The sequence below is a fragment of the Bos indicus x Bos taurus genome, chromosome 15 (assembly GCF_003369695.1).
Source record: "Bos indicus x Bos taurus breed Angus x Brahman F1 hybrid chromosome 15, Bos_hybrid_MaternalHap_v2.0, whole genome shotgun sequence".
Taxonomy (NCBI): Eukaryota; Metazoa; Chordata; class Mammalia; order Artiodactyla; family Bovidae; genus Bos; species Bos indicus x Bos taurus.
The window spans coordinates 5,106,802-5,132,436 of record NC_040090.1 but is presented as its reverse complement, the minus strand read 5'-3'; the positions used below and the strand labels follow the sequence as shown (position 1 = coordinate 5,132,436).

Genomic DNA, 25,635 nt, shown 5'->3' with positions numbered 1-25,635 from the left:
CTCTGAGTCCCCATCCTGACTAGGCTTCAAATGTGACCTATAAATTTTCAGAATCTGCAAACTGTCAGCACAAATGATTTTCTCCACCCTACACACTAAGAGACTCACACAAATGCTAGAAATAGTTTCCAAGAACAATTCAAGGTTGTGCCCCTAGGATGACACCGACACCTTAAAGTCCCTGCCTGAGAAAGTTCAAGACTGTCCAAATAACTTACTGCTTGTTCAGTAGGCTTCTGACCTCCTTTTCTTCAATCATTTTTTAGAAAACTTACAATTATAAAATTCTTACTGTGTCCCTCTGGGATGGATTGTCCCTGATCCAGAGTGTTTTTCTCAAGGACTTGGGAGTCATCCCTTTGAAGTACAATCTTTGAGGATTGGGCTCTGTCCTGCAGCCTCTGGGAGGGTAGGAGTTTGACTTTGATAAGCACCAGTGAGAAGACACACGTGGCTTAACCACATGACCAGCTTCCCCTCCCTTTATCCTCTTTCACTAATTTCCTTTAGCATGTTCCTGTGTTTTAAAAGTCTCCCACCTTTCATTTCTGGCAAGTTGAGCTCAGCCTATACTGAATTACCTTTCCCTACTACAGCAATCTGCATGAAAGCTGTTTTGCCACCTTTATGAAATGTCAAGCCTCATCTCTCTCTGACAGGTTGAGTATGACTCATTTGTACCTGTCATACTACACTGAAGACATTTGAAAGAAAATGACAAAATGAAACAGCTCCTGAGGACGATGTGGTTTGTAAGCTGGGCATTCTGCAGTGAAGCTACAATATTCATCCATTCCTCATAAGCTAAGGCTGTATTCTTTCACTACACACAGGAGGAGGGTTCAGAAAAGACACTCCAGAAGTTTTTTCATATGTGAACACACATCTGTCTGGGCTGGAAGAGTTCCCTTTCAAACTGGGGCACTAGTGTCCTCCAAACCCTTTTTGGTCATGAAAGAGAATAACTGCATTAGGATAAGTCCTCAGAATTCTAACTCTGGAAGAGGCTGCAGTGGTGGTTGAGCCTCATGTCTCAGAATAAGGACTCACAGGCCATCCCGGTCAGGCACGAGACAGTTGACCACTGGTGGCCAATGTTTGGGCAAGCCAGAACATCTGCAACACTTTCTCAATCTTAACACTGTTGGCATTTTAGGGTCAGATAATTCTTATTGTTCAGGGCTGTTCTGTGTACTGTAAGACATGTCATAACATCCCTGGCTTCTGCCCCATGGGTGTCAATACCATTCCTCCCTCTTTGTTGGGATAATCAAAAAAGTATCTGTACGCTGTCAAACGTCCCACTGGGGGCAGCAATGCTATTAGTTGAGAACCACTGATCTACAGGAAATGTTTGCAATCTTCTCTAATTTGGGTTTCTTTTCCAAATGAGTAAGCATGTTTCAGATGAGCATATTTTGGGGTCCTAAACTTTTCTTCCTGAGCAATCATGAGTTTGACTTGGTTAAGAGCAAATCACTTTTGCTTCTAATATTTTTGTTGGTATTAGCATTATTCAGCTACCCTATTTTCTCTCAAGCCTAGAACATATCCAGATCTGTCTTATTATGTGTGTGTGTGTATATATCTGTCCACTAAAATACCTTCTACAGCTGTATGTAAGCTGTGGGAACAGTCAACTTTCTTCCACACAGAAGCTCTACAGGTGACTTTTATCATGAGACTCTGCTTTTTCGGGCACCTACTGTCAGTGCTTGAGCATTCTTTTCCTAATTTTCCCCCTATCCCTACACCACTATCCTTTTCTTCTTGATAAGTATTGTATTTCACTTATCCAGGATGAGAGTCACAGGTACCAGACCCCTTGATTGGCATCCTGCCTCCCATCCATTCTTGGAGCATCTCCTTCACTGTACAGTAGCCAGAGTGATGAGATGCCCATTAAGAATGCCTAATCACTCTTCTATTTTCCTCTTCAGATTTCACCCAAGTAAGTCTGAAATAAAACATGCTGCTTTTTTGAGGCACAACAAGACATGGGATCATCTCTCTGTGGGAGGATTTCAGTCATGCCTTCTGGCTTGACAATTGTTTGTTTCGAGGAAATGGGATGATAAGGATTGTGGCTCCCTGGTGACTCACACACATGGAAGTACAGGTGCTGCTTCTCGTAGTTGATGAATTTGATTTTGTTCTTGCCATACTGAAAGAAGAGAGAATAAAACTAAAGTAAGAACAATATTTAAATTAAAAAAAGAAAATGTACATAAACTTTAAAAAATAATTAAATAAATGTATTCATTTAATTATAAAAAATAAAATAAATGGTCTTATACCATTTTTAAAAAAGAACAATATAGATTTCTGTTATTACACCCAAGGTTGTGTGTGTGTGTATATCTCTCTTTGTGCACGTGTGTGCATGTGCATGTGTGTGTGTGCATGTGTGTGTCTCTGTGTGTGTGCGCACACCTGTGTGTCTCTGTGTGTGTGCAGGTGTGTCTCTGTGTGTTTGCACGTGAGTGTGTGTGTGTTTGCATGTGTGTCTGTGTGTGTGCATGTGTGTCTGTGTGTATGCACATATGTTTGTGTGTGTGTGTCTCTGTGCATGTGTGTGTCTGTGTGCATGTGCACATGTGTGTGTGCATGTGTGTGTGTGTGTGTGTGTGTGTGTGTGTGTGTGTGTGTGTGTAGAGTCTCTATGGAAAGAGCCATCTGGTCAGAGTTCATTTACTGTCAAACTGAAGGCACTGAGGAACCAGAACTGAAGGGAAAGGAAATATTGTGGTGCTTTTTTCTTTATTTAAATGTGGGCAATTCTTGCAGGGATGGTTTATTCCATTTGATTTCAGGGATTGTGATAGTTTATTATTATTCCCATGGGAGCCATTTTGAAATTTTTGCCCTGGTGTGGAATGGAATGGTGATGGAGGAGAAATATTTCTGATAAGTTTTCAATGTCTTCTCCAACCTATGTGCTTAGAATTCTGCTTGAAGCTCAGTCTGCTTGTATCCATTCATCCATTTAACAGATATTTGTTGAATGGTTATGTAATAAAACACATAGTCATAACCTCTAGTATCTACTTCATCTTTCATCCTCTAATTCCATCGTGGATCTCATGCTGTGATTTACTCATTTTAAGGCTTGATAATATATAATCTTACCACTGGGAATTTAAATCATTTTCTAGGGGGTCTTCTTAGTTAATTTAGTCCGTGGCCAAATGCACAAAGGCAGCAAAGATCTTGAAAGGAGGCATAGAAGTAATGGTTTATCTCTATAACCTAAGAGACACTTAATAAATGTTTAGTTGAAGGAATTAATGAAAGAATGATAATTCAAATCTCCTCTATAATTTTACCTTATGTTCAGTCAGTTAAAACACTGTGAGCTGTGTTTAATTTTTTGCTTTTCCCATTCTTTTGATACTTTCCCTTCTATATATTTCTTCTGTTATTTGGATATTAGACTTGACCCTTGTTCCTCTTAATATCATAAATAAAAATAAATGTCATGGTGATAAAGTAATGATAGTTATTTGCAGTTACTCCCAAGCTTCTGGATATTTAAGTGGTAGGAAACTTGAAAGAGGGAGTCAGTGGGAAACTTTGGAGAGTTGGCAAATGTAGGTGAAGGACTGATTTTTGAGTATGGCTCCAAAGGAGAAGTCTAACTTTTCCAGAGTATGAGCACAGGACCTGGCCCTAGATGATTAAATTAATATTCATTAAATGAATGAATGTTTGAAGAAAGTGGTAGAAAGACTGACAGTAAAATGGGAAGAACAGAAACATTTAGGGCTTATCAGAATTAGTTTTGTTGCAAAACAACTAAATTTAGAGATTAAATGATTGTAAGTAATGTGGTGTGCATTGGCTTTAAAATTATAGTAAACAGAAACCTAAGGCTCAAAGGATATGTCTCTCGAATGATGGAGAAGTGATGGTGTCTCCATCCTCTGTGAAGAGGCAGAGTGTGAACTGGATACAGTTTTACAGAAGGGGCTTCTGGAGGGGGCCAGGCTGCCTCATGAACTCCAGGGAGACAAGTCTCCATTGCTGTGAGGGACTGAGGAGAGAAGTCAAAGTGTCATAAGTTTAGTGATCAGCCGAGGAGTTCACAGGGATTCCCTGGTAAAGTCTGTAAAGACTGTAAAGTCTGCCTGCAATGTGAGAGACCCAGGTTGGATCCCCGGAGAAGGAAATGACAACCCACTCCAGTATTCTTGCCTGGAAAATCCCATGGGTGGAGGAGCCTGGGGGGCTACAGTCCATAGGGTCACAAAGAGTCAGACACGACTGAATGACTTCACTTTAGGAGTTTGCAAACTTCAGAGAGCTCTGACTTGTTTGTGGAGTCATTGTGAAGGACAACTGACTGAAGACTACAGTCAAGGTTTCTTTCTTTCTTTTATTTTCTTTAAATCTTGGCAGGAGACTTTTCTCTAATTGGAAGAAGGTTGTCTTCCCAAACTGGGAAAACCTATTTTAAGAAAGTTGCACAATTCTGGTTACCTCAAATTCCCCGCAGCAACTGACCAAGCTACACTCCCTTGTTTTTAGAAAGCTCCTAAATTCTTCCAGAAGGAGATAAAGCCTCTTCCTAAGCACTTAATTCTCAGGATCCATCATTTACTCTTAAGCAAAGATACCTTTATCTGGTTATCCTTATGCCTTCTATCTTGAAAGCAGACTATAAACATCTTGGTAATAATCTTTACATGCTGGTTTTTAAGCTGAGGTTTAAGAAAGTCAACAGCTGAGACATCCTGGAGTTTACCTTCCTTTTTCTTTTCCTTAAGAAGTCTGAATTAGAGGTGAGGTCCTGTGTATTATGAGGCATTTGAACTGAGTTTCATGTATAAATGAACCAAAATGAACCTAAACTAAAAATAACAGCTTAGTTTCTTCCAACAGTTAGAATTAGTTGACATAACTAAATATGTAGATGTTTCATGATTTAGCACTTGTTGAATGTACTGCCCTGCTTTCTATGAGTGATTTAGCCTGAATGACTTTTAAGATCATGAAGTCATTCATTCCACATTTTCTTCTTTTCTTACAACACCAGATTCATTTTTTTTTAATTTATATCCTGGACTTAAAAGAAGAAGAGATGCTCTGAAAACATGCTTGAAACCAGAATCTCCAGCCTGATCTCCTCAAAACAAAGGTGTAGACCTTTCCAAGAACCACTTCCTGAAACATTTCTTTAGTGCTTAGGATTTCTGAATATACCTTGACAGGTTGTAAATCTCCAATAACAAAAAATGGGCCTACGTCAATATCTGGGTCTTTGGAGTAGATATTTGGTTTTACATGGTGTTGGAAGTGCCGATTATTCCACCATTTTGCAGATATGCCCTGAGGAGAAAAGAACATTCATTAGCTGCAACATTTGTCTCCTGAAATATCTTTCATTATCAGAGTTTTCCAAAACTAAAGAAAATCAACCCTGAATATTCATTGGAAGGACTGATGCTGAAGCTGAAGCTCCAGTACTGACCACCACTGATGTGAAGAGCCAACTCACTGGAAAAGACCCTGATGCTGGGAAAGACAGAGGGCAGGAAGAAAAAGGGATGACAGAGGATGAGATAGTTGGATGATATCACCGATTCAATGGACATGAATCTGAACAAACTTTATGAGCTGGTGATGGACAGGGAAGACTTGTGTGCTGTGTTTATGGGGTCACAATGAGTCGGACATGACTAGCGCCTGAATAGTAACAATCCGAGTTTTCTGCCTACATCTCCAAAGTTTAATTAGGATATGGATTCCTGGAACATGCAGCACCCCCTCATTCCTGGGTCACAGAATGATTCATTGCCTAGAGGCTCTAAAAGCTTACCAGCAAATAATTATCTTACCCAGGAACACAAATTCCAGGTTAAAACAACTCCTGATAATGAAGAAGAATAAAAACCATTGAAATGAAATGTTTTTCCATCTTTTTTTTTTTGTCCTCCTTTTAAAAAGAAACTTGAACTAGGTAGAGCAGAGACTGTACTTCTTATTTTATAAATAAAGAAATTTCAGCTCTAAAACTAATTAGTTCTGGGGGGAAAATGGCCCCAGGTTTCCTACTTCAATGAATATTTTAAAGAGTCATGGATCTGAAGTCATCTCCTATGGGGGCTTGCTTCTGATCATCACATGTTCAAGTTTCAATGATCTCATTAAATATAAAAGAACAAAAGTATTTTAGTTGATGCTGAACTCATGTCATCTCTGATTAAGTTGTTTGGGACTTTTTTCTCTTTCAGTGAAAATCTGAAGGTTTTAACAGAGAATAGGATTTGTAAGCATATCAACTTAATTGCATCCACTGGATGTATAAACACATCTGTGGTTTGGGAAAATTATTTACCCTTTGATGTTCAGTTTCATCTTCAGTAAATATAATTTAATGACATTTGCCTGCATAGGTTGTTTAAGGAGACATGAGTTGCTGTATGCAGAATGCGGGCATATTGAGATATTAAATTTTTCTTCCCTTCCCATATTACGTTAATCATTTATAGAAGAATAAGCAATCAGATCAGATAGTCACTCAGTCATGTCCGACTCTTTGCGACCCCATGAATCTCAGCACGCCAGGCCTCCCTGTCCATCACCAACTCCCAGAGTTCACTCAGACTCACGTTCATCGAGTCAGTGATGCCATCCAGCCATCTCATCCTCTGTCGTCCCCTTCTCCTCCTGCCCCCAATCCCTCCCAGCATTAGAGTCTTTTCCAATGAGTCAACTCTTCTCATGAAATGGTCAAAGTACTGGAGTTTCAGCTTTAGCATCATTCCTCCCAAAGAAATCCCAGGGCTGATCTCCTTCAGAATGAACTGGTTGTATCTCCTTGCAGTCCAAGGGACTCTCAAGTGTCTTCTCCAACACCACAGTTCAAAAGCATCAATTCTTCGGTTCTCAGCCTTCTTCACAGTCCAACTCTCACATCCATACCTGACCACAGGAAAAACCATAGCCTTGACTAGACGAACCTTTGTTGGCAAAGTAATGTCTCTGCTTTTGAATATGCCACCTAGGTTGGTCATAATTTTCTTTCAAGGAGTAAGTGTATTTTAATTTCATGGCTGCAGTCACCATCTGTAGTGATTATGGAGCCGAGAAAAATAAAGTCTGACACTGTTTCCACTGTTTCCCCATCTATTTCCCATGAAGTGGTGGGATCGGATTCCATGATCTTCGTTTTCTGAATGTTGAGCTTTAAGCCAACTTTTTGACTCTCCACTTTCACTTTCATCAAGAGGCTTTTTAGTTCCTCTTCACTTTCTTCCATAAGGGTGGTGTCATCTGCATATCTGAGGTTATTGATATTTCTCCCAGCAATCTTAATTCCAGCTTATGTTTCTTCCAGTCCAGCGTTTCTCATGATGTACTCTGCATATAACTTAAATAAGCAGGGTGACAATATACAGCCTTGACGTACTTCTTTTCCTATTTGGAACCAGTCTGTTGTTCCATGTCCAGTTCTAACTGTTGCTTCCTGACCTGCATACAAATTTCTCAAGAGGCAGATCAGGTTGTGTGGTATTCCTATCTCTTTCAGAATTTTCCACAGTTTATTGTGATCCACACAGTCAAAGGCTTTGGCATAGTCAATAAAGCAGAAATAGATGTTTTTCTGGAACTCTCTTGCTTTTTCTATGATCCAGCGGATGTTGGCAATTTGATCTCTGGTTCCTCTGCCTTTTCTAAAACCAGCTTGAATATCAGGAAGTTCACTGTTCACATATTGCTGAAGCCTGGCTTGGAGAATTTTGAGCATTACTTTACTAGCGTGTGAGATGAGTGCAATTGTGCAGTAGTTTGAGCATTCTTTGGCATTGCCTTTCTTTGGGATTGGAATGAGAACTGATCTTTTCCAGTTCTGTGGCCACTGCTGAGTTTTCCAAATTTGCTGGCATATTGAGTGCAGCACTTTCACAGCATCATCTTTCAGGATTTGGAATAGCTCAACTGGAATTCTATCACCTCCACTAGCTTTGTGCATAGTGATGCTTTCTAAGGCCCACTTGACTTCACATTCCAGGATGTCTGGTTCTAGGTGAGTGATCACACCATCGTGATTATCTGGGTCATGAAGATCTTTTTTGTACAGTTCTTCTGTGTATTCTTGGTATCTCTTCTTAATATCTTCTGCTTCTGTTAGGTCCATACCATTTCTGTTCTTTATCGAGCCCATCTTTGCATGAAATGTTCCTTTGGTATCTCTGATTTTCTTGAAGAGATCCCTAGTCTTTCCCATTCTGTTGTTTTCCTCTATTTCTTTGTATTGATCGCTGAAGAAGGCTTTCTTATCTCTTCTTGCTATGCTTTGGAACTCTGCATTCAGATGTTTATATCTTTCCTTTTCTCCTTTGCTTTTTTCTTCTCTTCTTTTCTCAGCTATTTGTAAGGCCTCCCCAGACAGCCATTTCGCTTTTTTGCATTTCTTTTCCATGGGGATGGTCTTGATCCCTGTCTCCCATACAATGTCATGAACCTCATTCCATAGTTCATCAGGCACTCTATCTATCAGATCTAGGCCCTTAAATCTATTTCTCACTTCCACTGTATAATCATAAGGGATTTGATATAGGTCATACCTGAATGGTCTAGTGGTTTTCCCTACTTTCTTCAATTTAAGTCTGAATTTGGCAATAAGGAGTTCATGGCCTTAGCCACAGTCAGCTCCTGGTCTTGTTTTTGCTGACTGCATAGAGCTTCTCCATCTTTGGCTGCAAAGAATATAATCAGTCTGATTTCGGTTTGACCATCTGGTGATGTCCATGTATAGAGTCTTCTCTTGTGTTGTTGGAAGAGGGTGTTTGCTATGACCAGTGCATTTTCTTGGCAAAACTCTATTAGTCTTGGTCCTTCTTCATTCCATATTCCAAAGCCAAATTTGCCTGTTACTCCAGGTGTTTCTTGACTTCCTACTTTTGCATTTCAGTCATCTATAATGAAAAGGACATCTTTTTTGGGTGTTAGTTCTAAAAGATGTTGTAGGTCTTCATAGAACCGTTCAACTTCAGCTTCTTCAGCATTACTGGTTGGGGCATAGACTTGGATTCCTGTTATATTGAATGGTTTGCCTTGGAAACAAACAGAGATCATTCTGTCGTTTTTGAGATTGCATCCAAGTACTGCATTTAGGACTCTTTTGTTTGACCATGATGGCTAGAGGAGCTATCCCACATTGAAGGTCAGGAAGGGCCATGGTGAGGAGATACCCCTTGTCGAAGGTAAGGAGCAATGGCTGCGCTTTGCGGGAGCAGCCGTGAAGAGATACCCCACGCCCAATGTAAGAGAAACCCAACTAAGATGGTAGGTGTTGCAAGAGGGCATCAGAGGGCAAACACACTGAAACCATACTCACAGAAAACTGGTCAATCTAATCACACTAGGACCACAGCCTTGTCTAACTCAATGAAACTAAGCCATGGGGCAACCCAAGACGGGCGGGTCATGGTGGAGAGATTTGACAGAATGTGGTCCACTGGAGAAGGGAATGGCAAACCACTTCAGTATTCTTGCCTTGAGAACCTCATGAATAGTATGAAAAGGCAAAATGATATGGTACTGAAAGAGAAACTCCCCAGGTAGTAGGTGCCCAATATGCTACTGGAGATCAGTGGAGAAATAACTCCAGAAAGAATGAAGGGATGGAGCCAAAGCAAAAGCAATACCCAGCTGTCGATGTGACTGGTGATAGAAGCAAGGTCCGATGCTGTAAAGAGCAGTATTGCACAGGAACCTGGAATGTCAGGTCCATGAATCAAGGCAAATTGGAAGAGGTCAAACAAGAGATGGCAAGAGTAAATGTAGACATTCATGGAATCAGCGAACTGAAATGGACTGGAGTAGGTGAATTTAACTCAGATGACCAGAATAAGCAATAGTCATAGCTTTTACTGAATATATGACACCTCTCAAAAATTGATTAATGTGTATTTTAGATCTGCAGTGCTCAATAGAGTAGCCCTTATCTGTGCGTGGCCACTGAGCACTTAATAAGTGACCAGTCAAATTGAGGCGGGTTGTGTAAGGATATAATACATACTAGATTCAAAGCCTCAGAATGAAAAAAGAAATGTAAAATATATTAATAATTTTTATATTTCTTTCATGTTAAAATGAAAATATTTGAAATATATACAGGAATAATAAAGTTGGAAGAGGGTATTTGCTGTGACCAGTGTGTTCTCTTGGCAAAATTCTGTTGGCTTTTGCCTTGCTTCATACACCCCAAGGTCAAACTTGCCTGTTAAGCCAGGTGTCTCTTTATTTCCTACTTTTACATTCCAGTCCCCTATGATGAAAAGGACATCTTTTTTTGATTTTAGTTCTAGAAGGTCCTATAGGTCTTCACAGAACCATTCAACTTCAGCTTCTTCAGCATTACTGGTTGGGGCATAGACTTCGATTACTGTGACACTGAATGATTTGCCTTGGAAATGAACAGAAATCATTCTTTCATTTTCGAGATTGTGTCCAAGTACTGCATTTAGAACTCTTGTTGATTATGAGGGTTACTCCATTTCTTCTAAGGAATTTCTGCCCACAGTAGTAGATATAATGGTCATCTGAATTAAATTCGCCCAGTCTGGTCCATTTTAGTTCACTGATTCCTAAAATGTCGATGCTCCCTCTTGCCATCTTCTGTTTGACCACTCCCAATTTGCCTTGATTCATGGACCTAACATTCCAGGTTCCTATGCAATATCACTCTTTACACCATTGGATTTCATTTCCACCACCAGTCACATCCATAGTTCAGCATGTTTTCACTTAGGCTCCATCTCTGCATTCTTGCTGGAGTTATTTCTCCTCTCTTCTCCAGAAGCATATTGGTAACTACCGATCTGGGAGTTCATCTTTCAGTGTCATATCTTTTTGCCATTTCATAATGTTCATGGGGTTATCAAGGCAAGAATACTGAAATGGAGTACAAAATGAAGCAGGGCAAAGGCTAGCAGAGTTAGTTAGACTTGGATTACTGTGATTGTAAATGGTTTGCCTTGGAAATGAACAGAGATCATTCTGTCCTTTGGTTTCTCACCAAATCCTAGAACAACATAGAAAGGCTTATAACCAGTTGAAGTCCTAGTTTTAGAGATGAGAACACTGAGAGCCAGAGAGAGAATCTGACTTGTTCAGGGTTTCACAGTGAGCGTTATCAGAGCCAGGGCTAAAACCCACTTTCATCAACCCTTGCACTATTATCTAGTTTCATTCTTCTAACCATCTATCCATCCATCATTCCATCCATCCATCCATTCCTTCATGCATTCCACAAATGCTTATTGAAGGCCTACTGTGTGTTAGGCACTCTGTTAGGCACTGCATTTCAGGGGTGCATAGGATAGTGTTCCTGTCCTCCTGGAGCATATTTGAGGGGGATAAGACCAACTGCCCTCGCTTTTTCCAGCAATCTGGGTTTTGCAACCCTCAACTCTTAAACAGAGCCATCTAACTTTCCGTGGTTTCTCTCTTTTGTTAAACTTTTATCTATTCTGCATATTTTCTTTTATTTATAAATCATCCTCCCAGGATTAAATGGTTTTCTGGATTCCCCTAGCCTCCCAGAAGTACATGTCCAGACCCCTTCTAAGAATATCTCTACTCATGACTTTATAGGGTATATCTCCTGAGAGATGGTTCTTTAATGGTGTACCAGGGATTGGGCCAAATAGTTTATTGGCTAAGAAAAAACAGAACTTCTTAAATAAAAATTAACCTTTTCTCCGAAACATTTAAAAATTTAATTTTAGCACATATGTTATAAAGTTATGTGTGTGTGTATATAGTCACTACATTGTTAGTATATTTACGTCTACTTGTGGGGTGTGTAGTAACATCCTTTGCTGATAAGTGTATGTAGAAACCACTGCTTAGTTAAATGACTTTCAGAATCCCATCATACTCCTGGAACATTATGTACCTTGAGATGACTCATCACAAATTTTTGCATCAGGCGGTTCCACTTGGGCTTCTTAAATATGCATAGGTGTCCTGTGTCATGCTGCAGAAATGAACCCTGAGCCTAGAAGAGATAGGGTTACTGTCAGAGAAGTTGATAAATTAAGAAGAAAGTAGTAAGTGAGCCCACTGGTAGATTTGGGAACCCATGGGAATATTGAGCGATCTCTATGTGTATCTGTCACACTTGCTGTGTTCTTTCCCGTCTCTGTGCCTTTTGGTTCTGTTAGCCGACAATACTCTTCTCTCCACTGTCAAAATCTTCCAGTGTGGAATGGAAGGAGGATGTCTTTGTAGTCAGGCTGACTAGGGCTCTAAACTGTCCTTCACCACTTTACAAGTTATACAACTCTTGGCAAGCTAGTCGGTACCTCTGAACTCAGTTCTTTGAGAAGCAGGGATTATAATATATCTTGCTCATTCAGCTGTTTTGCAGCCAAAATACATGTAAAATTCCTGATAATGCTAAGCAGTCAAATATTTGTTTCCTTTCTTGATTTCAAAAGTTGCTTTTCAAAGAATAAAGCAAGTTGACTTTTCAAGAAAAAAATGAGCAGATAAAATTTTGTAATTAACACTGATGTTAATTCTCCATGAAATCATCTCCAATTGCCTCAATTAGAATTAGATGCCTCTTTCTGCTCCAACAGCACATGCTTGTTTCTTTTCCTTCTGCTTTGTATCCTGTCTAGATATTTCAATGACCAGTTCCTCCCCTGGATGACTGTTTCCCAAGGGCAGGGTCAGGTACATTTCCCTTTGTGTCCACAATACAGTGTGGTCATAGAAGGCCATCTTCAGAGATCTGTGTTTTATTCAAAGGATTTATCAATTGCCCTACTACATGCCAGTTGCTGATTGTCATTTCTGGTAGAATACATGATCCTTCAGTTCAGTTCAGTCGCTCAGTCGTGTCCGACTCTTTGCGACCCCATGAATCTCAGCACGCCAGGCTTCCCTGTCCATCACCAACTCCAGGAGTTCACTCAAACTCATGTCCATTGAGTCAGTGATGCCATCCAGCCATCTCATCCTCTGTCGTCCCTTTCTCCTGCCCCAATCCCTCCCAGCATCAGAGTCTTTTCCAATGAGTCAACTCTTCGCATGAGGTGGCCAAAGTACTGGAGTTTCAGCTTTAGCATCATCCCCTCCAAAGAACACCCAGGGCTGATCTCCTTCAGAATGGACTGGTTGGATCTCCTTGCAATCCAAGGGACTCTCAGGAGTCTTCTCCAACACCACAGTTCAAAAGCATCAATTTTTCGGCCCTCATCCTTCTTCACATTCCAACTCTCACATCCATACATGACCACTGGAAAAACCATCCTATTATCATGTAATAATAAATAAATTCTGTTCATAGACTGGTGTATTGATAAGTATTGGTGACATGAGGCTTTTGGCTAGGGTCTCAGGTAATTTTTTTTTTTTAAATACAGATATATAACTTCTTTTTAGTAGAATCTTTTATTATGAAACAGCATGTATAAATAGTTATACATATATATATATATATATATATATATATATATATATATATCAGTATAAATTAATGTGGGGCTTCCTTTCTTCATGGTGGCTAAGACAGTAAAAAATCTTCCTGCAATGTGGGAGACTCAGATTTGATCCCTGGGTCAGGAAGATTCCCTGGTAAAGGGAATGGCAACCTACTCTAGTATTTTTGCCTGAAGAAATCCATGGACAGAGGAGCCAGTTACAGTTGATGGGGTCAAAAAAGGTTGGAAACAACTGAGTGATTGAAAAGGAAACAAAATAAGTTCACATATGTGCCTATAGTCTTAATAAAATCATTGAACAACCATTGAAAATGTTGGTTGGTTAATGAACGAAAGACAAAGGTGAAGATTACATGGCCTAGAACGGAACTTCAGTTACTGACATTGTGTGGATAATGTCAGGCAAAGAGCAGCAACTGTCAAGGATATTTACCACATGCCAGTCTCTGTGCTAGGTACTCTACGGAGTAACTTGTTTAGTTCTCCTCAGAATATTTCCATAAAAAATTGTTACCCCATGTTACAGATAAGAGAACTGGGGCCCAGTGGGTTTTGATAACTTAGCTTGCCAGAAAGTGCCAGGCAGCCACTGACACCAGTATAAAGAGAGAAGAAAAATTCTGAGGCTTCCCACAGAGCCACTGCCGGGGCTTAAGATACCTACTTACCTGAGCAACCGTGAGAAGAAAAGAAATGAATATTGTGATAAGCCAGCCACTGCCAAAATGCCACACTATTACCCAAGCCAGGGCCTCCAAAATCAAGACCTGGGCGAGGTGAAGGAAGAAGAACCCCAGGTTGGCATTGAACATATTCAAGGTCTCTAATGTCCTCCGCAGTTCTTGGAAATCTTCCACCAACTGGGACTGTGAGATAAGCATGCAAGAAAGGAATTAGTTCCTTCAGTGGAGAGGAAGCACAGATGAGCATAATTATTAATCTATTTTATCAATGCATGATACCTTAATTTTATGAATAGATATTTATTTAATAAATATAATTAGGCATAATTTAAACAAAAAAACTAAACCTTAAAAAATTAACAAAAGCAAAATGCTTAAAACAAGTTATGATAATTTTTTTTTTTTTTTTTTCCTGGAGAAGAGACAGATGAGTAGTGATTTGTAAACTGTCCTCAAATTGTTATGGTACTTATAACATACTTCTTTTTTGGGGGGTGAGGGAGGTTCAGTGAACAGACACATAACTCTAACAATTCTTTTTAAAACTGATTAATTAAAAAAATTTTGATGCAGATAATTTCTTTTGAGGTCTTTATTGAATTTGTGGGAATATTGCTTTTATTTTATGTTTTTTGTTTTTTTGTTTTTTGTTTTTTTGGCTGTGAAGCATGTGAGATCTTGATTCCTTGACAAGGAATCAAACCTGCACCCCCTGTATTGAAAGGAGAAGTCTTAATGACTGGGCTGCCAGGGAAAACCCCTTAATTTTCTGCTTTTCAAAACAAAAAGGTTTATTGAAGTATAGTTGATTAACAATGTTGTATTGGTTTCAGGAGTACAGCAAATCATATATAGATAAATAGATATAGTTTCTTCAGATTCTATTCCATTGTAGACCATTATAAGATTATGGTATATTGAATAAAGATCCCTGCCAAACAGTAGATCCTTGTTGTTTGTCTGTTTTATATGTAGAAGTGTGTAGCTATTAATAATAACTGCCTTTTTAAATCAATGTGTTGTTTGATCTCTGATTATACTTTGGGGAACTTTGCTATCTATACGAATCTGTGTTACTTTCTATGTTATCAGCTATTTAGCCTGTGCAAAAGACTCTTTTATGAAAGATAGCGTTCACTTAGATTAGCTCAAAGGATGAATTTCTTGTGAGATGCTCAGAAGCTCTACAGGAATGAGACAGGGTCTCCTGTGGTATTAGTGTGTGTGTCTGTTGGTTGAAGGAGTCCTTATTTTGAGTACATGTACTGTGCTTATGTATGTACGTCAAGTGCTAGCACAGATTTATGAACTTGCACATACTCGAGAGTCAGTAAAAGGCCTGGGAAGAAATATCTCCTTAGCTTAATAACTATAATGGGTTTGAAACTCAGACTGTTGAGAAAGTGACCAAGGTATAAGAATGAAAACTTGATTATTCAGATGTAAAAGAAAAGAGAAATTTGAAATATTAATAAAAAAGAGCTATGAACATAATCCTAGAAGCAAAAAATTCATTTCAAAATTCACTGATACAACTTTTAAATGATCCAATGCCTGGGAAATGTCTGGAAGGGCTCATCTCTAAAGACCCCATGAACATCAGAATGCTGGTGGCCACAAATAACTTTAGTAGATCACACAAGTGTGCTAGTCAACAAAAGGTTCCAAAATATAATACTTAGGTGCAAAATCAAAAATGAAAGATAATCTCTGTTCATTTCCAAGGGAAACCATTCACTAGCAGAGTAATCCAAGTCTGTGCTCTGATCACTAATGCTGAAGAAGCTGAAGTTGGATGGTTCTCTGAAGACCTACAAGACCTTCTAGAACTAACACCAAAAAAAGATGTCCTTTTCATCATCAGTTCAGTTCAGTCACTCAGTTGTGTCTGACACTTTGTGACCAAATGGACTGCTGCACGCTAGGCTTCCCTGTCAATCATCAACTCCTGGAGCTTACTTAAACTCATGTCCATTTAGGTGGTGATGCCATCCAACCATCTCATCCTTTGTCATCTCCTTCTCCTCCCACATTCAATCTATCCCAGCATTAGGGTCTTTCCAAATGAGTCAGTTCTTCACATCATGTAGCCAAATTATTGCAGTTTTAGCTTCAGCATCAGTCCTTTCAATGAATATTCAGGACTGATCTCCTTTAGGATGGACTGGTTGTATCTCCTTGCAGTCCAAGGGACTTTCAAGAATCTTCTCCAACATCACAGTTCAAAAGCATCAATTCTTCAGTGCTTAGCTTTCTTTCATCATAGGGGATTAGAATCCAAAAGTAGGAAGTCAAAAGGTACCTGGCATAACAGGCAAGCTCGGCCTTGGAATACAAAATGAAGCTCGGCAGAGGCTAACAGAGTTTTCCCAAGAGAACACACTGGTCGTAACAAACACCCTCTTCCAACAACACAAGAAATGATTCTACACATCGACATCACCAGATGGTCAATACCGAAATCAGACTGATTATATTCTTTGCAGCCAAAGATAAAGAAGTTCTATACAGTCAGCAAAAACAAGACTAGGATCTGATTATGGCTCAGATCATGAACTCCTTATTGCCAAATTCAGACTGAAATTGAAGAAAGTAGGGGAAACCACTAGGCCATTCAGGTATGACCTAAAGTAAATCACTTGCAGTTATACAGTGGAAGTGAGAAATAGATTCAAGGGATAATATCTGATTGACAGATTGACTGAAGAACTATGGACAGAGGTTCATAACATTGTACTGGAGGTGGTGATCAAAATCATCCCCAAGGACAATAACTGCAAAATAGCAAAGTGGTGTCTGAGGAGCCCTTAAAAATAGCTGAGAAAAGAAGAGAAGTGAAAGGCAAAGCAGAAAAAGAAAGATATACCTATCTGAATGCAGAGTTCCAAAGAATAGCAAGGAGAGATAAGAAAGCCTTCCTTACTCATCAATGCAAAGAAATAGAGGAAAACAACAGAATGGGAAAGACTGGAGATCTCTTTGAGAAAATTAGAGATACGAAGGGAAAATTTCATACAAAGGTGGGCACAATAAAGGACAGAAACCATATGGACCTAACAGAAGCAGAAGATATTAAGAAGAGGTGGCAAGAATACACAGAAGAACTATACAAAAAGATCTTAATGAACCAGATAACCATGATGGTTTTGCAATCACTCACCTAGAGCCAGACATGCTGGAGTGTGAAGTCAAGTAGGCCTTAGGAAGCATCACTACCAACAAAGGTAGCATAGGTGATGGAATTCCAGCTGAGCTATTTCAAATCCTAAAAGATGATGCTGTTAAAGTGCTGCATGCAATATGCCAGCAAACTTGGGAAACTCAGCAGTGGTCACAGGACCTGAAAAATCAATTTTCATCCCAATCCCAAAGAAAGGCAGTGCCAAAGGATGTTCAAATTTCTCCACAATTGCAGTCACTTCACACACTAACAAAAGAATTCTTAAAATTCTCCAACCTAGGCTTCAACAATACATGAACCAAGAACTTCCAGATGTTCAAGCTGAATTTAGAAGAGGCAGAGAAACCAGCAGTCAAATTGCTAACATCTGTTGGATCATAGAGAAAGCAAGGGAATTCCAAAAGACATCTACTTCACTCACTATGCTAAAGCCTTTGACCATGTGGATCACAGCAAACTGTGGAAAATTCTTCAATTGCTGGGAATACCAGACCACCTTACCTGCCTCCTGAGCAACCTTTATGCAGGTCAAGAAGTAACAGAACTGGATATGGACAACTGAGTGGTTCCAAATTGGGAAAGGAGTACATCAAGGCTGTATGCTGTCACCCTGCTTATTTAACTTCTATGCAGAGTACATAATGAGAAATATTGGTCTGGATGAAGCAGAAGCTGGAATCAAGATTGCCAGGAGAAATATCAATAACCTCACATATGCAGATGACAGCACCCTTATCGTTGAAAGCCAAGAGGACCTAAAGAGCCTCTTGAAGAAGGTGAAAGAGGAGAGTGAAAAAGCTGGTTTAAAATTCAGCATTCAAAAATGTATACCTGTGGTGGATTCATTTTGATATATGGCAAAACCAATACAATATTGTAAAGTTTAAAAATAAAATTAAAAAAAAAATGAAGATCATGACAACCGGTCCCATGATTTCATGACAAATAGATGGGGTAAACAATAAAAACAGTGACAGACTTTATTTTCTTGGGCTCCAAAATCACTGCAGATTATGACTGCAGCCATGAAACTAAACCTTGCTTGCTCCTTGGAAGAAAAGCAGTGACAAAACTAGACAACATTTTAAAAAGCAGAGACATTACTTTGCCAACAAATGTCTGCCTAGTCAAAGCTATGGTTTTTCCAGTAGTAATGTATAGATTGAGCATTGGACTATAAAGTAGTCTGAGCACCTAGGAATTGATGCTTGAACTGTGTTGGAGAAGACTCTTTAGAGTCCCTTGGACTGCAAGGAGATCAAACCAGTCAATCCTAAAGGAAATCAGTCCTGAATATCCATTGCAAGGGCTGATGTTGAAGCTGAAGTTCCAATCCTTTGGCCACATAATAGGAAGAGCTGACTCACTGGAAAAGACCCTAATGCTGGGAAAGATTGAAGGTTTGAGGAAAAGGGGACAACGGAGAATGAGATGGCTGGATGGCACCACCAACTCGGTGGATGTAAGTTTGAACAAGCTCTGGGAGATGGTGAAGGACAGGGAAGCCTGGTGTGCTGCAGTCCATGAGGTCACAAAGAGTCAGACACAACCTAGCAACTGAACAACAGTTGTGTTTCCCAGCTTAGCTGATTTTACCATCACAGTCACTATACTGTTGGGGATCACTAAAGCCCAGAAGAGTGATTAATGTGAAATCCTCAGCAAGTGATGGAAGCTGGACTTTAGCCTGTACTTCCTGACATTCAGGTTTGTGCTCAAACACTAATTGTCTATATACATATCTCTGGGTAATCACAGATGCAAATTTAGAGGTTTGTAAATTACTTGTGCGACTTTTGAGTTTATGATAATTATAGTATCTGAAGTTTATTGAACATTTTCTACATTTCAGACACTGTTCTAAACACTTTAAATGCCTTTAACTCTTTAAGTAATCTCCCAATAGCACTTATGTGGTTGCTTCTATTGTTGCTATTTTACACAGAGAGAAACTGAAACACAGACAGGTTTGGTAACTGGCCTAGACTCATATCCCACAGTCCCAAGCCCTTCAAAGCCAGGGTCTTAAGATGGATGGGCCATGGTGGAAAGTTGTGACCAAACGTGGTCAGAAGGGAATGGCAAACCACTTAAGTATTCTTGCCTCAAGAATCCCATGAACAGTATGAAAAGGCTAAAGCTATGACACTGAAAGATGAGCCTCCTCTCTCCCCCCCAGGTAAGTAGATGTCCAATATACTACCCGGGAACTGTGGAGAAATAGCAACAGAAAGAATATGAGACTAAGCCAAGGCAGAAATGACACCCAGTTATGGATGTGTTTAGTGGGGAAAGTAAAGCCCAATGATGTAAACAACACTATTGCATAGGGACCTGGAAAGTTAGGTCCATGAAACAAGGTAAACTGGATGTGGTCAAGCAGGAGATGGCAAGAGTGAACATCAACATTTTAGGAATCAGTGAACTACAATGTAAGGGAATGGGTGAATTTACTTCGTGTGATCATTATATCTACTACTGTGGTCAAGAATCCCTTAGAAGAAATGGAGTAGCTCTCCTAGCCAACAAAGGAGTCTAAAATGTAGTACTTGGGTGCAGTCTCAAAAATGAGAGTATGATCTCTGTTCGATTCCAAGGCAAACCATTCAGTATCACAGTAATCCAAATCTATGCCCTGACCCCCTAATGCTGAAGAAGCTGAATTTTAATGGTTCTCTGAAGTCCTACCAGACCTTCTAGAACTAACACCAAAAAAAGATGTCCTTTTCATCATAGGGAATTGGAACACAAAAGTAGGAAGTCAAGAGATACCTGGAGTAGTAGGCAAGCTTGGCCTTGGAGCACAAAATGAAACTAGGCAAAGGCTAACAAATTTTTGCCAAGACAATGCACTGGTCATAGCAAACACCCTCTTCCAACAACACAAGAAATGACTCTACACATGGACATCACCAGATCATCAATACTGAAATCAGATTGATTATATTCTTTGCTACCAAAGATGGAGAAGCTGTATTCATCAGCAAAAACAAGACCAGGAGCTGATTATGGCTCAGATCATGAACTCCTTATTGCCAAATTCAGACTTAAATTGAAGAAAGTAGGGAGAACCACTAAGCCATTCAGGTATGAACTTTCAGTAATACAGTGGAAGTGACAAATAAATTCAAGGGATAAGATGTGATAGAGTGCCTGAAGAACTATGGACAGAGGTTCATAACATTGTACTGGAACTGGTGATCAAAACCATCCCCAAGGAAAAGAAAAGCAAAATTGCAAAGTGGTGTCTGAAGAGGCCTTACAAACATCTGAGAAAAGAAGAGAAGTGAAAGGCAAAGGAGAAAAGGAAAGGTGAACCCAACTGAATGCAGAGTTCCAGAGAATAGCAAGTAGAGATAAGAAAGCATTATTATGCGAACAAAGCAAGAAGTTAGAGGAAGATAATAGAATGGAAAAAACTAGAGATCTCTTCAACAAAATTGGAGATGTCAAGGGAACATTTCATGCAAAGATGGGCATAATAAAGGACAGAAGTGGTAAAGACCTAACAGAAAAGAAGATATTAAGAAGATGTGGCAAGATTAAACAGAATTATACAAAAAAAGCTCTAACGATCCAGATAACCATGATGGTATGGTCATTCACCTAGAGCTAGACATTTTGGAGTGTAAAGTCAAGTGGGCCTTAGAAACCACTGATTTGACAAGTGCTAATGGAGGTGGTGTAATTCCAGCTGAACTATTTGAAATCCCAAAAGATAATGCTATTATAGTGTTACACTCGATATGCTAGCAAATTTGGAAAACTCAGCAGTGGTCACAGGACTTGAACAATCAATTTTCATTCCAATCCCAAAGAAGGGCAGTACCAAAGAACATTCAAAGTACCACATAATTGCTCTCATTACACATGCTAGCAAGGTAATGCTCAAAATCTTTCAAACTAGGCTTCAACAGTACATGAACTGAGAACTTCCAAATATACAAGTTGAATTTAAAATAGGAAGAGGAACCAAAAAATCAAATTACCAATATCTGTTTGATCATAGAAAAAGCAAGAGAATTAAAAAAAAAAAAAAACAAAAAACTGGCTTCACTGACTTCACTGCTTCCTCTGGGTTTATTGTTTCTTCTGACCCTTTGTTTATCACAACAATCCGTGGAAAACTCTTAACGAGATGGGAGTACTAGACCATCTTTCCTGCCTCCTGAAAAACCTGTACACAGGTCAAGAAGTAACAGTTCGAACCAGACTTGGAACAATGGACTGGTTCCAAATTGGGAAAGGAGTATGTCAAGGCTGTATATTGTCACCCTGCATATTTAAATTATATGCAGAGTACATCATGTGAAATGCTGTACTGGATGAAGCAGAAGCTGGAATCAAAATTGCTGGGAGAAATATCAACAACTTCAGATAAGATCATACCGCTCTAATGGCAGAAAGTGAAGAGGAACTAAAGAGTCTGTTGATGAAGGTGAAAGAGGAGGGTAAAAAAGCTGGCTTCAAACTCAACATTCAAAAAATGAAGATCATGGCATTCAGTCCAATTACTTTATGGCAAATATATGGGGAAAAATATAAACAGTGATAGACTTTATTTTCTTGGGCTCCAAAAGTCACTGCAGCTGGTGACTGCAGCCATGAAATTAAAAGATGCTTGCTCCTTGGAAGAAAAGCAGTGACAAACCTAAATAGCAGATTAAAAAGCAGAGACATTACTTTGCCAACAAAGGTCCATATAGTCAAAGATATGGGTTTTCCAGTAGTCATATATGGATGTGAGAGTTGGACATGAAAGAAGGCTGAGCATCAAAGAATTGTTGCTTTTGAACTGTGGTGTTGGAAAAAACTCTTGAGTGTCCCTTGGACAGCATGGAGATCAAACCTGTCAGCACTATAGGAAATCAACCCTGAATTTGCATTGAAATGACTGATGGTTAAGCTGAAGCTCCAATACATTGGCCACCTGATAGGAAGAACCAACTCATTGGAAAAGACCCTGGTGCCTGGAAAGGTTGAGGGCGGGAAGAGCAGAGGGTGACAGAGGATGAGATGGTTGGATGGCATCATGGACTCAGTGGACATGAGTTCGAGCAAATTCTGGGAGATAGTGTAGGAACATGGAAGCCTGGCATGCTGCAGTTCACAGGGTTACAAAGAGTCAGACATGACTCACTGACCAAACAACGGCATCTCGGCTCCTACACCTTGTCATAGGAACCGGGCTATGTGTCCAGGCTGTCTGCCTGATGGCCCACTCGTCTCAGTATAGTGCGTTGCTTCCTGACACACAGCCTTGAGGGATGCACCTGGGCCTCAGGAGTCAGCCTAAGTATTCGTCTTGGGCCTGCATGTAACCAGTCCTCTCTCCTCAGATCCCTCCTATCCCCTTGTGAGTTTGTTTCTTCATTTTTTTTAAGTGGAAATGTAATTCTTATTCTTTCTGCCTCACAGTGATATCTGGATCACCACTTTGTACTAAGTATTTCAAAATAATGGTACAATTGTAAGCTGTTTTAAAACATGAAGTGCAAAAAAAAAAAAAAAAAAAAAATGAAGTGCTTAATATTGCCTAAAATCCCTCTAAGCTTTATGTGCAACCATTCTAGTGAAGTCTAGTCTTATGGAGGCCCTGCCCTCTGAAGCCAGTTTTTCAGTCAACCAAAGTCTTGGTGAAATAAAAGTGGTGCTTTTCGTGGGGAATACCCAAAAGTTTGGAGCCAGGAAGAGGTGAACTGGAGTTCTTCTTCTTTGCTTTTCAGAAGGTAGTTTATTCTCCTGGAACTGTAATTTCTCCAATTGTAAAAAGAACTATAGTTAGGGTATAGTCACATCATTGACTCAACAGCTATTTATGGAATTCCTAATACAGGTCCAATCCTGTGCCTTTAGGTACTGAGGACTCAGGGATGAGCAAAATTGACATAGTCTCTGCTCTCATGGAAACTGGTTTAACAGGGAACATCAAACAATTATAAGCAGTCACGGAAAAAGAAAAGTTATGTGTAAGTTGTGTGGCAAGAAGTAGGTGGTTAGAAACATGGAATTACTGTTTGGCACAGGGCCACGCATCCCATTCCTTTGTTTCTCAGAGGTTTAAGAATTCTGAGAATCTCAGGAGGATGTCATTATTTTGAAATATTTGGAATCCACTCATCTATGCTATTTGGAGAAGGCAATGGCACCCCACTCCAGTACTCTTGCCTGGAAAATCCCATGGATGGAGGAGCCTGGTAGGCTGTGGTCCACGCGGTCCCAAAGAGTCGGACACGACTGAGAGACTTCACTTTCCCTTTTCACTTTCATGCATTGGAGAAGGAAATGGAAACCCACTCCGGTGTTCTTGCCTGGAGAATCCCAGGGACGGTGGAGTCTGGTGAGCTGCCGTCTATGGGGTCGCACAGAGTTGGACACGACTAAGAGACTTCACTTTCCCTTTTCACTTTCATGCATTGGAGAAGGAAATGGAAACCCACTCCGGTGTTCTTGCCTGGAGAATCCCAGGGACGGCGGAGCCTGGTGAGCTGCCATCTATGGGGTCGCACGGAGTCGGACACGACTGAAGCGACTTAGCAGCATTTATTCCATTGCAGGCCCTCCCAGGCAGGATGGCTGGTTTCCCACAGAAAATGATAAATTGGCCCTGTAATATACCTCATCCCCATCCCTCCACATACTCTTGGGTCCCAAGACCTCACTCACATTTTTGTTTCTCTCCTGATTGGGCTCTTCTGGAGCAAGCTCTCCAATGAGCAGTGGTTTAAGGTACAACCGCACAATGTCAGGGTCTGGATGCATGGCTCTGAAGACGTCCTGTGAATCAGAGAGAACTGTTAGAGGCTTAAAAATGACACGTTTACACACAGATTATCTCCCCTTTCTTACCTCATTCTGTACCGATCTTACGAATCAGCACAGATTATGTTATTGAACATTTACTTCTAACTCTAGGTTGACACTTCAAGTTCATTGATCAGAATTACCCTTGAAATTCCTCTATGAAAGCCTCACACTGGAGATCCACCCACTGTGTGCATGGCTTACTAGGCAAGTCCTGGGTAGAAAGTTGATCCCCAAGCATTGGAAGAGATCATTGTTTATTTTATTGAGCGTGAGAAGTAGTTGGCTTTGAGATTATAGGCCATGGTGAATCTTTAGAGCCAAACCTCAGGCTTGGTGTGGGAGTTGCCCACATTATCTGGGGCATGCAGGAACCAAGACTGCCTATGCAAATCACATCTATCAGAGTTTCCTTTTTATTTCTTCGTCAAGGACCAGGGGACAGAGGCTCTTGCATTAAGTTATTTCCAAGGAAAGACAAGTTAAAGTTGATGATAACAAATTAACAAATGTCTAAGAGAGCATGGGAGCAAAGCCCTCGAATCCTTAGTTGTCTAAAGTAGCACTTTCTTGGCTAAGTTTATCACTGAAGAAGCCTTAGCACTCTTTAAAAAAACAAAAACAAAAATATAGCATTCTCTGTAGGGGCTGGAGACAGGCACAAAATAGAACTGATTCACTATATTTTTCCAAATCCATTCCCATTTTAAGTAGTAACTCCAAGTGGCTATGAGAAGCAGTGTTGATTCTCATGTCCTGCTTAAGTTTGGAAATAAGAGATAGACTTTTTTTTTTTTTTCTTGAGGGATTTAATCTGCTTTGAGGGAAGGAGGTTTCTCCAAGAGTAAGATATTGGACTTCTTGCTATTATGGCTTTGAGATTAGGAATGTTTAATATAAAGAAAAATAACCAAGGTTTTGATTTGAATATATGGAATCCATACACATTATCGTGGAGTGCTGGTGTTGCATAATGCTGATTAGGAAACTGGATCCCTGAGCAGCCTTCCTACACCTAAGTTCTACACTTGCTGTGTAACTGTGGACAAGTCTCTTGACCAGTCCATGCTCCTGTTTTCTCTTCTTCCCTAACATGGGAGTGATGGTAATAGCTACTCAATTTATAAAGTTATTATAATTAAGTGAATTGATTAGAATCTGAGTGGTTTATAGTAAATTCTCAAACATATTAGTTCTCTTTCCTATATGTGTGCCTCTGGGCTTCCCTGGTGGCTCAGATGGTAAAGAATCTGCCTGCAGTGTGGGAGACCCTGGTTAGATCCCAGGGTTGGGAAGATCCCCTGGAGAAGGGAATGGCAACCTACTCCAGTATTCTGGACTGGAGAATTCCATGGACAGAGGAGCCTGGTGGGCTACAGTCCACGGCCTTGCAAAGAGTTGTACACAACTGAATGACTAAGACACACAGGGATAAGAGCTACCTGCCTTCCTTCTCTTCAATAAAATATAACAGTTCAGAGAGTTTCTTTCCATACTCCACCTG

The 25,635-nt window shown here is 40.0% G+C and overlaps 1 protein-coding gene across 2 annotated transcripts in view; it reads right to left on the bottom strand.

Moving 5' to 3' along the window:
- The window catches only part of LOC113905286 (fatty acid desaturase 2-like protein FADS2P1), a 45,075-nt gene that overhangs the window by 7,764 nt on the left and 11,676 nt on the right, over positions 1-25,635 (bottom strand). For both annotated transcript variants that reach the window (XM_027562325.1, XM_027562326.1), the window contains exons 2-6: positions 23,994-24,104; positions 14,132-14,329; positions 11,909-12,010; positions 5,203-5,328; positions 2,104-2,164 (exon numbers count right to left, since the gene is read on the bottom strand). In XM_027562325.1, coding sequence (XP_027418126.1) covers positions 2,104-2,164; positions 5,203-5,328; positions 11,909-12,010; positions 14,132-14,329; positions 23,994-24,104 — 598 coding nt within the window. The remainder of the gene's footprint in view (positions 1-2,103; positions 2,165-5,202; positions 5,329-11,908; positions 12,011-14,131; positions 14,330-23,993; positions 24,105-25,635) is intronic.